This window comes from Ranitomeya imitator, chromosome 2, assembly GCF_032444005.1.
Source record: "Ranitomeya imitator isolate aRanImi1 chromosome 2, aRanImi1.pri, whole genome shotgun sequence".
Lineage (NCBI taxonomy): Eukaryota > Metazoa > Chordata > Amphibia > Anura > Dendrobatidae > Ranitomeya > Ranitomeya imitator.
Genome location: NC_091283.1, coordinates 656,866,459 through 656,880,041, shown reverse-complemented (window position 1 = coordinate 656,880,041; position 13,583 = coordinate 656,866,459). Strand labels below are relative to the sequence as shown.

At 45.9% G+C, this 13,583-nt stretch overlaps 1 protein-coding gene across 2 annotated transcripts; it reads right to left on the bottom strand.

Moving 5' to 3' along the window:
- Window positions 1–43: 43 nt before the first annotated feature.
- Window positions 44–11,796, bottom strand: NUDT8 (nudix hydrolase 8). 2 transcript variants are annotated; one of them, XM_069752959.1, is made up of 5 exons: window positions 11,512–11,796; window positions 8,569–8,816; window positions 7,098–7,230; window positions 6,049–6,126; window positions 44–338 (listed from the first exon to the last, which is right to left on the bottom strand). In XM_069752959.1, the coding sequence occupies exons 2-5, from the start codon at window positions 8,808–8,810 to the stop codon at window positions 117–119; spliced, it is 675 nt and encodes a 224-aa protein (XP_069609060.1). In that variant the 5' UTR covers window positions 8,811–8,816; window positions 11,512–11,796; the 3' UTR covers window positions 44–116. The 2 variants fall into 2 exon arrangements, with proteins under 2 accessions (XP_069609060.1, XP_069609061.1); XM_069752960.1 differs by having other exon boundaries at window positions 11,414–11,778.
- Window positions 11,797–13,583: the final 1,787 nt, after the last annotated feature.

The following is a 13,583-nucleotide window of genomic DNA, read 5'->3' as shown; positions in this document are numbered from 1 at the left end:
TTCTGTTGTCTTGAAGTTTCTTTAAACGCCATAGAAAGTCCAATAATGTAAAACAATTTTTTATTATTTTTTGGGGTACTTAGCAGCATTTAGATTTTTCTAGAAAAAAATGACAGTCACCGAATTTGAGAGCCACTGAGGACGCTACGATATGAGCCTGGGAACAGCAGGGAAAGAGCAGAGTCTGTCATCATTGCTGTAAGCCCCCATACTTTGTGTCCCGGGAGCTGGAAGACTGGCAGAGTATAAGCATAGCGCCCGCGCTGACGGAAACACGTGTAACCACGACTGGAGCTTGTACAGGCAAGTGATAGTGGAAGTGTGAGGAGCGATTCCACCTAAGAAACAAATAGAAGATCAGGAATTCTTGGGTTAAGGATCCAATGTTGGTGAAAGTCTTCAGTGCAGAGTTAAGGCTGTGTCTGTGCACCTAGCCTACTGTATAGGGGCAGCTTTTCCTGTTGTATACTGTAACACCACCTTAGGCGACCATTCAACAGAGGCCAAAAGAGTATTCTATCGTTTAACTGCATATGAAGGCACAGCAGACTGTGCGTTACTATGCAGACGGCCACTGTAAAGAAACTTCCAAATAGCAAACAGTGTGGAAGTCGCCCTGTGGCTATAACAATCCTTTATTATCAGACCGAAGGTACAGAAGGAAAAAGAGACGGCCGTCTTATGCTGTGAAGTGCTTCACTCTGCCTTCCTCCAAGGGGAGCCGGATAAAGTGCTTGCCCGCCAGAAACAGCCGGCGCTTTTTCCTTCTGTCTCTTCAGTCCGGTAATTAACAAAGGATTGTTTTAGTCACAGTTTTGTTTGTTTTTTCTAATCTTTGCAATTAGGAATTCTCTTGGACCTGTTCAGCACAGTGTGTGGCTGTCATAGAGCGGTCTCAGAATTTAAAAAGCTGGACATACACTTAAGGTACCTTCACACATAACGATATCGTTAACGATATCGTTGCTATTTGTGGCGTAGCAACGATATCGTTAATGAAATCGTTATGTGTGACAGCGACCAACGATCAGGCCCCTGCTGGGAGATCGTTGGTCGCTGAATAAAGTCCAGAACTTTATTTCGTCGCTGGACTCCTGCTGACATCGCTGGATCGGCGTGTGTGACACCGATCCAGCGATGTCTTCACTGGTAACCAGGGTAAACATCGGGTAACTAAGCGCAGGGCCGCGCTTAGTAACCCGATGTTTACCCTGGTTACCATGCTAAAAGTAAAAAAAAAACAAACACTAGATACTTACCTACCGCTGTCTGTCCTCCAGCGCTGCGCTCTGCTTCTCTGCTCTCCTCCTGTACTGTCTGGGAGCCGGAAAGCAGAGCGGTGACGTCACCGCTCTGCTTTCCGGCTCACAGCCAGTACAGGAGGAGAGCAGAGCACAGCGCTGGAGGACAGACAGCGGTAGGTAAGTATCTAGTGTTTTTTTTTTTTTACTTTTAGCATGGTAACCAGGGTAAACATCGGGTTACTAAGCGCGGCCCTGCGCTTAGTTACCCGATGTTTACCCTGGTTACCGGCATCGTTGGTCGCTGGAGAGCGGTCTGTGTGACAGCTCTCCAGCGACCAAACAGCGACGCTGCAGCGATCCGGATCGTTGTCGGTATCGCTGCAGCGTCGCTTAATATGAAGGGGCCTTTAGGTCCAGAAATATTTGGACAGTGACCAAACCTTTGCGATTTGGACTCTTCATGCCACTATTTTGTATTTAAAATGAAACAACTGAGATGAAGTGTAGACTTTCAGGTTTAATCAAAGGGGATGAGAAAAAACATCCTGTGAAATGTTTAGGAATTGCAACCATTTTTGGACAAAGCCTTTTTATTTCGTGGGCTCAAAAGTAATTGGACAAATGAACTTTTATTTATGGTAAATGATCATTATTCATAATTTGTAGAAACCTATGAAGGCAATGACTGCCTGAAGTCTGGAAGCCACAGATGTCACCAAGCGCTGATGCTTTGCAGGCCTTTACTGCAGCTGACTTAAGTTGTTTCTTGTTCATGGATCTTTCTACCTCACGTTTTGTCTTAAAGGGAACCTGTCACCCCGTTTTTTCGATATGAGATAAAAATATGGTTCAATAGGGCCTGAGCTCAGCTGTACCTTTCATATTTCCCGATTCCCTACCTTTGCTGCCAAAATACCTTAGTAATCTCTCCATTTTCGTATGTCAATCGGTCCAGTCCGATAGGCGGGGCCTAATCACAGATTCTCCCCACCTCCGGCTTTGCTCTACGAATCTTCTTTCCTGCTGTTGCGTAGTTTTCTGCGCCTGCGCAGTATGTTTTGCCCAACAGTGGGCAAAGCATTCAACTCATTATTGCGCATGCACCGGCATTTTCCTTGACGTTCTGTGCCCGGAAGTCTTTCTATGCTTCCGGGGCACAGAGCATAGGATCTAGTTACGTCTGACACGCCGAGGAGCAGGGGGAGAGACAGCAACTAGGCCCCGCCCATCGGACCAGACCAGGGTGATTGACATACGAAAATGGGGAGATTACTAAGGTAGTTTGGCAGCAAGGGTGGGGAATCGGGGATATGAAAAGTACTGATGTAAAGCTGAGCTCAGGCCCTATTGAACCATATTTATATTTCATCAAAAAAACAGGGTGACAGGTTCCCTTTATACATAGTGGATGCTTTCCTGAAACGGAAAGTACTTGCAAGCAGCATAATACAAAGAATAGCAGGTTTACCCAGAATCCTTTGCAGTAGGCGGAGCTATGCAAATAATCTCTTTCCGCCTACTGCAAAGGATTCTGGGTAAACCTGCTATTCTTTGTATTATGCTGCTTGCAAGTACTTTCCGTTTCAGGAAAGCATCCACTATGTATTTCCTTTAAGTAGAGGGCTTTTTGGTCTCTTTCGTCCCGCTACATTTAGCCCAACTTGGGTCTCTCCCTAAGGTGGCTAGCATATATGTATAGGTTCCCTTTAAGAATGTGAAATGCGTGTCGATGGGTTGAGATCCGGTGAGTGACTCCAGGCCATTGCAGAATATTCCACTTCTTTGCCTTAAAGGGAACCTGTCACCCCCCTCCCCCCGGGCCTATTAAAGTAAAATAGCCACCTTCAGCAGCACTAAGGCTGCAGTCTGTGACGGTCCCTAGGAACGCTGAAATAATGAGTTTTATAAATTTCCCACCCTACCTCTATTGAGTCAGGTAGGTATGTTTTCTCCTCGACTCAACCGCCTCGCAGCCGTCCATCATCCCCCCATCTCCTCCGGGCGCCACCTCCTCTCTCATGACGTCCCCGCCACCTGCGCTCTGCAACCAGTTCTCGGGCATGCGCCCTGTGCACTGCCCCTGAAGTTACTTCAGGTGATGTAAGGATATTGCACCTGGTTGTAGCCGAGGCCCCAGATCCCGCCTCGCAGTGTGTTATGATGTATTCACACTGTGGGGCTGGGAGTCTGGCGCCTGCGCAGTGGAGCGGGTCACTGTGCTCCTCGATAGAAGTGGTGAAGTCTCCAACACATCGGCACTATCTTTAATGGAGCACGGTGACCCGCTCCACTGTGCAGGCGCCAGATTCCCAGCCCCACACTGTGAATACATCATAACACACTGCGGGGTGGGATCAGGGGCCTCCACTGTGTGCAGGCACTTGATGTTAGTTCACGGGCAGCGCGCACAGCGCATGCCTGAGTACTGATTGCAGAGCGCAGGCGACGGCACAAGAAAGAGAAGAGGCGGCGCACGGAGGAGAGGGGGATGATGGACAGCTGTGAGGCGGTTGAGTCAGGGGGAGAAAATATACCTTCCGGACTCAATAGACGTATGGCGTGAAATTTATAGAACTCATTACTTCACCGCTCCTAGGGATAACAAACATAAGAGCCACCTTCACAGAATGCAGCCTTAGTGCTGCTGAAGGTGGCTATTTCACTTTAATAGGCCCTGGGGGGGTGACAGGTTCCCTTTAAACTCCTGGGTTGCTTTCGCAGTATGCTTTGGGTCATTGTCCATCTGTACTGTGAAGCACCGTCCAGTCGACCTTGCTGCATTTGGTTGAATCTGGGCAGACAGTATCGCCCTGTACACATCAGAATTCATCCGGCTGCTTCTGTCTTCAGTCACACCATCAATAAACACTAGTGACCCAGGGCCATTGGTAGCCATACATGCCCATGCCATCACACTATCTCCACCATGTTTTACAGAGGATGTGATGTGCTTTGGATCATGAGCCATTCCATGCCTTCTCCATACTTTCTTCTTACCATCATTCTGGTGCAGGTTTATTTTAGTTTCATTCTTTTGACAGATGATTTTCCAAGAAACTGGGCTGGCTTCTGGAGGTTTTTTTTTGCAAAATCTAATATGGCCTTTTTTTTAAGGCTGAATAATGGTTTGCAACTCGCGGTAAGCCCTCTGTATGTGCTCTCATGAAGTCTTCTCTGTATGGTAGGCTTAGATACTGAAACACCCACTTCCTGGAGAATGTTCTTCACTTGGGTGGATATTATGAAGGGGCTTGTCTATCTTCACAATGGAAAGGATACTGCAAACATCCACCACTGTTGTCTTCCATCGACATCCAGGCAATTTTTTTTTCTAAGCAGAATGTCCCAAACTGTTGATTTGGCTACTCCTAACATTTCTGATATCTCTCTGATGGATTTTTTTCAGCCTAGCAATGGTCTGTTTCTTTAGTGGAGAGGTCCTTTGACCACATGTGGATTCACATCAGCAGCTTCCAAATGTCACACCTGGAATCAGCTCCAGACCTTTTAACAGCTTAATTGATGTTTAATTAAAGAGGGAATGGCCTCTTAAATAGCTTTTGAGATAACTGTCCAATTACTTTTGGTCCCTTTAAAACGTGGCAGCACATGTGAAAGAGCTGTAATTCTTAAACCCTTACTCCGATTAGTATGTGAATACCCTCAAGTTAAAGGGAACCTTTCACCCCCAAAATCGAAGATGAGCTGCGGCCACCGGCATCAGGGGCTTATCTACAGCCCCTGATAAGATAAGCCCCTTATGCCGGTGGCCGCAGCTCATCTTTAATTTTGGGGGTGCCAGGTTCCCTTTAGGCAATGTGCACACGATGCGGATTTAGTGCGGATCCGCAGCGTTTTTTCTGCGCAGAAACGCTGCAGTTTGGCAAAGTGATTTACAGTACAATGTAACTCAATTGAAAACAAAAATGCTGTGCTAATGGTGCAGAAAAATCCGCATGAAAACCGCTGCAGATCAAAAGAAGTAGCATGTCACTTCTTTTGTGCGGAACTGCAGCGTTTCTGAACCCTTCCATTATAGAAAAACGAGTCAAATCCGCAACAAAAACACACAAAATCCGCATAAAAAACGCTTCAAATCCGCACCTGCGTCTTCTGCCAGGAGATGCGGATTTTGTGCAGAAAATTCGGCACCCTAATCCGCAACATGTGCACATAGCCTTAAAGCTGCACTTTAGGTCACTTTCAGTATTTTAGATCAGTATCTGTAAGCCAAAACCAGGAGTGTGCATAAAAAATACATAAGTGGTGACGTGTTTCGATTACACTTTTTCCTCTGATTGTTCCTCTCCTGATTTTGGCTTACACATACTGATGTAAAATACTGACCAAATAATGAACATGTGAATGTTGCCTGAAGCCCATATTGATTATATCACTGTATCTCGTTTTGGTAAGCACCTAAAATGCCCAAACTTGTCACTGTCCAAATGTTTCTCTACAATAGGCCCCTGTGGTGTAGGGATACTTTGTTATCCCCCTGACAGTGGTCAGAGATGCAGTTTGGACCCAGCCTAAGCTAAAGCCAGAGATGAGTCCATAGCCTCTTGCTGGTCTGTGTTCTTCATCCCAGCCTTGTGTTTTCTAGTTCTGTCCTCATGCACCGACTGTGAAATACTCTTACTACAGTACATTACTCATTCAACTAACTAGATTCTTCATGCCTCCTTTACATGTAATTCTGCCTCTGTAGTCTTTACAAAATTGCCACATAACAATGAACACTAGTATGAGTTCTAAACCACCACAAAATATACAAAAAAGGCTGTAATGGTGCGGCACTAACCTCTTCTGGATTGGGATTTGCCGACAGGTCTTCCAGACATCCTATGTTAGCTAAGACTGGAACTATGACCATGCCTGTCTGCAAATACACAGAGAAACTTAATAGACGAGGCAGCAGTGGAGTGCAAAAGATCCCACGCGACAAAGTATACAACTCTCATGGATTCCCTATGTTAATCCCTTCTGGACCATGTGATGTTCCATTTTTTTGCACATTTACCTTTTCCTCCCCATGCAATGTGGGTAAGCAAATGGAGCCAACTATGGAAACTGTCTCATCTTTCAATATGGCAGTTTGAGCCCGGCCTAAAAGATGTATGATATCCTGCCCTCCCTTCACGCCATATCTTGTCTTTCTGAAATTATGTATAGTAAGTGTTTCATGGAGAAAGAGAGAAAGCCACTGTATACCAATTTCTGGAGAGTTTGACTGCTCTACAACCACAAAATCCAGGCCTGCTGGGGATAATTTAGATAGCATTTTGTGAAGGAAGAGTTTCTCAGCCCTTCATACAGGTACTCAATTACCAATACAAGAGAACAAAAGCAAGTCTCGAGTCTGTTACATAGAAACGGTTTCATAGGAAAGGTGAATATTCCCGTACGCAAACGTCTAAATTATCATAACAAATATTTTATAAGTCTATTTAAAATACAGCTGAAAATAGGACATACTGGCAAATATAAATGTGTCTCCTACGCATTTCAAACCATCATGTTTGAAAGAATGAGATATGACGACTAAGAACTGTTCACATGGGATTACTTGAAACGTGTAGGTGAATCACATTTATTTTGGCCAGGATGTCTTGTTTTTAACTGCATGAATTTTTAAATGTACTTAATAAAATCTCTTTTTACCATCATTTGGAAGTTTCAGAGCAGGACTATCTCCCCTTTCCAACTGAATTACTTTCATTAGTATCCAATTACACCCCGGAGTTCCTTTTTGTCTTTACACCATTTGTGGATCTAAATACCAGGAGGCAATGTCATATGAGGTGAGATGAAGAAACACACTTTTTTGTGTGTGCTTGTTCCTTTTCTTACCCAGTCTGTGATGGGCTTCATTGCGCCCCAGACTGTGTTGCGAGACAGTGTTATTCCGAGTTCCTCCTGAGCTTCCCTTAGTGCTGTGCCGATCGCATCTTCATCTGATGAATCGAACTTGCCACCTGGAAAGCTGGAAACCAATACATGATATAGACCATGTAAACTTGGCATACATGTGACATTTAAGCAGGATTTACATGGCTTCTGAAATATTATGGAGAAACATTAGCAGCCTATAGGATACTCGAAATATTAACTTTTCTTATCATCGTAAGAAATAAACCTTGGCAGCGCAGCAATGATCCTAAACAAGACCTCTCTTTAGAAGTCCGGATATGTTTAAAAGTCCTTTATCCATCAACAACACAAGAAGGTAAGGCTGTATATAGCATTAATTAGTTCCTGACTATGGATGATAGGACTAAAGTAACATGTTCGGATGACAGCCTGCACATGAATTGGGCGAGATCCACACTTTTTCTTCTTGTTTTCGTTCCGTGTAATTGCACTAGGACACTTTACATGTTACTTTAGTCTTATCATCCATAGTCCGGAACTAATTAATGCTATATACATCCTTACCGTCTTGTGTTGTTGATGGAGAAAGAATTTTTGTGATTATACATATCCTGACTTCTAAAAAAGAGGTCTTGTCGAGGATCATTGCTGCCCTGCTAAGGTTTATTTTTAATGGTATAAAAAAGTCAATTTTTAGGCTATGTGCACACGTTCAGGATTTCTTGCAGAAATTTCCCGATCAAAACCGGACATTTTCTGCAAGAAATCCACATGCGTTTTTTTCCAGAGTTTCCCAATGCATTAAATAGCGGGAAAAACGCAAAAAGTCCGCAAAATTAATGAACATGCTGCGTTTACCATGATGCGTTTTCTTCATGGAAAAAAACGCATCATGTGCACAAAAATTGCGGAATGCATTCTAAATGATGGGATGCATAATGTATGCGTTTTTTATGCGTTTTTACAGCGAAAAAAAAAGCAAAAAATCCACAACATGTGCACACAGCCTTAGAGTATCCTCTAGGTCAGACCTAGGCAAAGTGCAGTCCGCAGGCTACATCCGGCCTCCTGGCTGTGCTGTGCTCTGCTTTACGGCCGGCCGGCGCTGACACAGTGCAGGGAAGCTGACGCCGGGGGACGTGACAGAGACCGGAATGTAAGTATGTACTGTTTGTTTTTTTAAACTTTTACAATGTTAGCCAGGGTAAACATCGGGTTACTAAGCGCGGCCCTGCACTTAGTAACCCGATGTTTACCCTGGTTACCCAGGGACTTCGGCATCCTTGGTCGCTGGAGAGCTAGACAGCTCTCCAGCGACCACACAACGACCTAAACAGCGACGCTGCAGCGATCGGCATCGTTACCTATATCGCTGCAGCGTTGCTAAATGTGACGGTACCTTAAGACACATTGTGACTCTATGCCCCTGCAGAGCAGAAGGGCCACCTACCTTACATCTCCCTTATGTCTCCCTTTAAGCTTAGATGATCTCAGGGTGTACAGAAAGGCAGGAGCACCCCGAGAAGTGCATAACGTCACCAGCACCCCTGCTGACACCTTCTGAGGCAGAGCGTTCTTGCCCAGTATCTGTCGGCACCTCTGCTCTGTTTCCGCAGTCAGGACTTCATTGGGAAGTTGCTGGTAATCCTTTGTGCAGAGACCACGGCTCAAGAAGGCTGGACGCAGAAACATTGGTTCCTAGAAGAGAATAGTGACAAGCATGTGCATCATAAATAGAAATGTTCTCGATGCACTCCTACATACAGTCTATACATAACTAATCCAATTAAAGGATTTTTAATAACTTCTTTTGCACTGCTTGCCAGGGACACTACGCTTCTGATGATTGACAGTTTATACAAGCATCATAGTTAGACTGATATCCCAAACTGTGTGCCCTCCCAGGCTGCAAGCAGAGGCAGGGGGCAGAAGTGTCACAAAAGCTGTCCACATCCAGTGATCCGAGTGGCTTCAGAGCAGCGCTTATAAGCTCTATATGAAAGACTTTGTAAGTGCGGCAATCCTTTGCAACTCTGACCATTAATGATGATGAGACCAACCAAAGGGTGGAGCTCAATAACAACCAACAAGGCCTCCATTACACCTTCTGCAAAGTTGTTATAGCGTGCAAATTGGAATGGAGAAGCGCAATAATGGCAGTTCTTGTGGTGGTCACAGCTTCCAGAAAAAGAAAATTATATATAACTCTGGAATTAAAATGTCTTCTGCCTAATTATCAAGTCAAGCTGTCATATTATCCAAACTGTACTCAGTCACTAAGCTCATCTGGTGTTCCCAGCTCAGGAGCTACGTTCTGCTATGTTTGGTTGCATACCCAATCGGGTCTTCACTGGATATGCTCCATGTAACCTCTCCTGTCCCTGCAGCTACTGGAGCTGGGATACTGTATTCCAACTGACAGTGCAGACACATCTCAATCTGCAGTAAGGGGGCCATAGTCTTAGATCCCTCCAGGTAGATGAAGTGGCCTCAATCATTATCCTGAATTTCATGATAAATTAAAAACACCCTTAAAATGTTTGTCAGATCAGGTTAATGTGCCTGAATTGGTCCTCTATAGAGTAGATGTGAGTCGTCAATTTACAGGACTCATTCCATCAGTCTTGTGAGAAAGCTGTGGCTACTGGAAGAGAGCCCTGAGGACCGCCATGTAGCTGATGGTATCTGAGGCTCTTGTTTGATTAGTCGGCCTCGTGTGACCTCATATGTGTCGTGCAGCACTGATGGTGTTGTACCAGGCTGGTTAATCTACAATAGCCGCAGATGCCGTGTCTCCCATCCAATAGCCACACATGGATGTGACCGCTGGACCAGATCATATGAACCAATTCCCACCAACTTTAGTCCTCTATAACCCTGCATTCGAATATGCCTTAAATTTCTGAAAAGGGACAACTCTTCTAACTTTAGTGATGTGACTGGTGCCAGGACAAATAATATTATACGATGCATTAAAAAAGCTGTTCAGACCGCAGCAAAACTACGCACCAGTCTAAGAAGGCACTACTGAACATGTACCACGTTGGTTGGGCGTAAGTGTATAAGGGCTCAAATGGAGCGAGTACAGAGCAAGTAATTGAGGTTGTACCGAGTTGGGGAGTTGGCCAGTATCTAAAAGCTTCCTGATCACTAGGGGTCTGATCCTGAGAACAAAGCTATGGAGAGCCCCATCTGAATAGCTCCACGCCATGCATCCTCTGGGTGCGCCATCACACTCCGCTAGGGGTAGGGAATGACCTCCCAAAGTGGTGCAACCCATTTAACGGATTACAAAACTAAGCTATTGAACTTGAGGTTATTCATGGCTGGGGGTAAATCTAATCTTTTTTGTAAAAATAAAAAAAATCGTGGGACTCAGTCCTACAACACGAACCCTAGGGGCACGTCGATAAACATGGAGTGCGCAGTCAAATGTACGGTGTATAAGGGCTCGTGCACACGCATGGTTTTCTCAGACGAGGGTTATCTGTGGTTTTCATGGCTAGCACTTGTATCTATGATATTCCATGGGGCTGTGCACGTCCGAAAAAATCAGAGACATCTGATACAGATGATCAGTCAGCAATGTAAGTCTATAATGTGAAATACCCAGCACTGTGGATCGGACATTCACGCTGCAGATGTGCATGTGCGTATCTTCATCAGGAGTTTACACTTTGGCATGCCAAGGGTAACGAGCGCCGCAAAATTGGCACAACTTAGTGAGCAAATCCAGAGGGGCGGTGATGTCCCCCCAGCCCCTGGACTTGGGAACAGCATGAATTGCGGGTATATTAGTATATGAAAAGCTCGGGCGTTTCAGAGAAAATATGCTATAAAGGTCTGCTCTTGGGCTATCCTCCCCAGTACTGCAGCATGTGAGTGACAGGTCTGTCCTTCATGTACATAGGGAAACACCTGTCAATCACCTACAGCTGCGCTGGGGGTCTTTACCGTACGCCATCTCTGAAGCTGCAGCGCTTTCCGTTTCATACTGCTCGGATTGGTTGCCACCAATGGCCTGATTAATGCTATTACTAACCTGCCCAGCACTCACACTTACCTGAACGCTGCAGGGAGAAAATGAACGTTATTTCTCCCAGCAGTGTCCCGGTCTCAGTAACAGCACCCCGGGGGGCCCTGGCTCCAATGCAGGGCAAGGGGTGACCGCTGCAGGCTCGGCAGTAGCCAGTCTCCTAGCCAAGGCGCGCAAAGGACATGTAAACCCTTCAGTGCCACCTAGCAGCACATCTGATGGGAGACATGATGCCACCACCTATGGGATGTGTACTGACCAGCTTAAAGGGGTTGGCGACTACTGGATAACCCCTTCATTACTTCAGAGCCCCACAGACAGTAAACACAATGGCTCCTCGCCTCCGATTGGTCACACCTGCAATGCTGGCGCCTTTAAGCCGAGTTCTTTAAATTAGTGGCAGGGTCATTGGCGTCTGATCAGAGTCCAACTTTTCTAAATCACAAAATCATCTGAACCGTCACGTCCTGCTCCCATACAAACACGGTTCTATCCGCCAGCGTCACACGCATAGTCTCTCAGTACTCGCAGAGGATGCAGACACCAGCCTCCACTTGTCGGGTAAATAGACACCGGGCTGACATGACACCTGCTCCGTCCTTGTACAGAACTTTCAGTGCACTCTTGCCAACATCAAAGATGGCCGACACTTGTTCCCGCCCATACTGGAAAGCTTCCGGGATCACAATTACGCTTACTCCAGTCAGTTCAAAATGCGAACGCTAGAAGACGCTGTGGGTGCAGGAATAAACTCGAATGCCACTGCGCATGCGGAACTAAAATAGCTGCCGAGGCATACTTAATAGATAATCTACGCATGCGTCAATTATTTAGCGTCGCTGTGGCTAGGTGGGAGGCTCTGTACTAAATGGCTAGCACTCTGACAGGAAAGTGTTCACGATAATAAAGCACTCTTCCTACTTTGTCGAGTGTAACCCTGTTATTTTACACACAGCTATATTTCTCGCAATATGAAAAAGCTAGAAAACGTTATAGTGGAGACGGAGGTTATCAATAGCTCGGTCCTGGATGACCCCTTCATTTATGTATTATTAAATGAACATTTGATAATTGTCCATAATAGTCCGATCCATCAACATAACGTGGTAAACGAAATAAAAACAGTCGCAACGCCAAAATCACAAAAGATGCAGCAAAAAGCAATTTAAACGTCCTAAGTGCCCCAAGATGTTAGAAAAAAACACAGCTCGACACAAAAAACAAGCCCTCACAGAGACTTGTCAGCGGGGAAAAAGAGCAATGTCCGAATTGTGTTTTTTCACCTTACTTGGATCTTTTCCATATTGTTCAATACGTTATGGTAAAGTTATAAAACAATAAGTCGTCTGCAAAATAAATATTCCTGTCACCATATTATTATTTATATAGCACCATGGTGCTGTACATGAGAAGGGGTTAGATACAAATTACAGATATCACTTACAGCAAGCAGACTAACAATTACAGACTAAGGCCGGAGTCACACATGCGAGGAACACGTCCGTGTCTCGCATGTGAAAAGGAAGCTCTGGCGCCGGCACTTCGGAGCGGAGCGTGTGGCCGCATAGCAACACATGGAGCCGCACGCTCCGCTCCCAAGTGCCGACGCCAGAGCTTCCTTTTCACATGCGAGACACGGACGTGTTTCTCGCATGTGTGACTCCGGCCTCATACAGAGGGGTGATGACCCTGCCCTTGCAGGCTTATATTCTACAGGATGGTGGGGAAGGATACAGTTGGTTGGGGGTTGCAGGAGCTCCGGTGTTGTCTAGGAGGTAGCTTCGGTAGTGATGAGGAGGCAGCGGGGTCAGTGCAGGCTGTAGGCTTTCCTGAAGAGATGGGTTTTCAGGTTCCGTCTGAAGGATCCGAATGTGGTTGATAGTCGGATGTGTTGGGGCAAAGAATTCCAGAGGATGGGGGATATTCGGGAGAAGTCTTGGAGGCGGTTGGGTGAGGAGCAGATAAATGTGGAGGAGAGAAGGAGGTCTTGGGAGGACCGGAGATTACGTGAGGGAAGATATCGGGAGATTAGTTTAGAGATATATGGAGGAGACAGGTTATGGATGGCTTTGTAGGTCAGTATTAGTAATTTGAACTGGATACGCTGAGGGAATGGGAGCCAGTGAAGAGATTTGCAGAGGGGGAAAGCAGAGGAGTAGCGAGGAGAGAGATGAACTAGTCGGGCAACAGAGTTAGGGCTCCTTCTCACTTGCGAGAAATACGTCTGAGTCTCGCAGGTTAAAACCCTGCTCTGGCGCCAGCACTCCAGAGTGGAGCGTGCAGCTCCATGTATTGCTGTGCGGCCGCACGCTCCGCTCTGGAGTGCCGGCGCCAGAGCAGGGTTTTAACCTGTGAGACTCGGACGTATTTCTCGCAAGTAAGAAGGAACCCTTAAGGATGGACTGGAGAGGTGCAAGGGTGTTAGCAGG

Excerpts from the sequence above, each read along its gene's own strand:
- NUDT8 (XM_069752959.1), bottom strand. The coding sequence starts at position 8,810 with ATGTTTCTGCGTCCAGCCTTCTTGAGCCGTGGTCTCTGCACAAAGGAT. Across the intron at positions 7,231-8,568 it reads AGACATAAGGGAGATGTAAG|CTTTCCAGGTGGCAAGTTCG; the intron begins GTAGGTGGCCCT and ends ATTGGTTTCCAG. Across the intron at positions 6,127-7,097 it reads TGAAGCCCATCACAGACTGG|ACAGGCATGGTCATAGTTCC; the intron begins GTAAGAAAAGGA and ends GTGTATTTGCAG.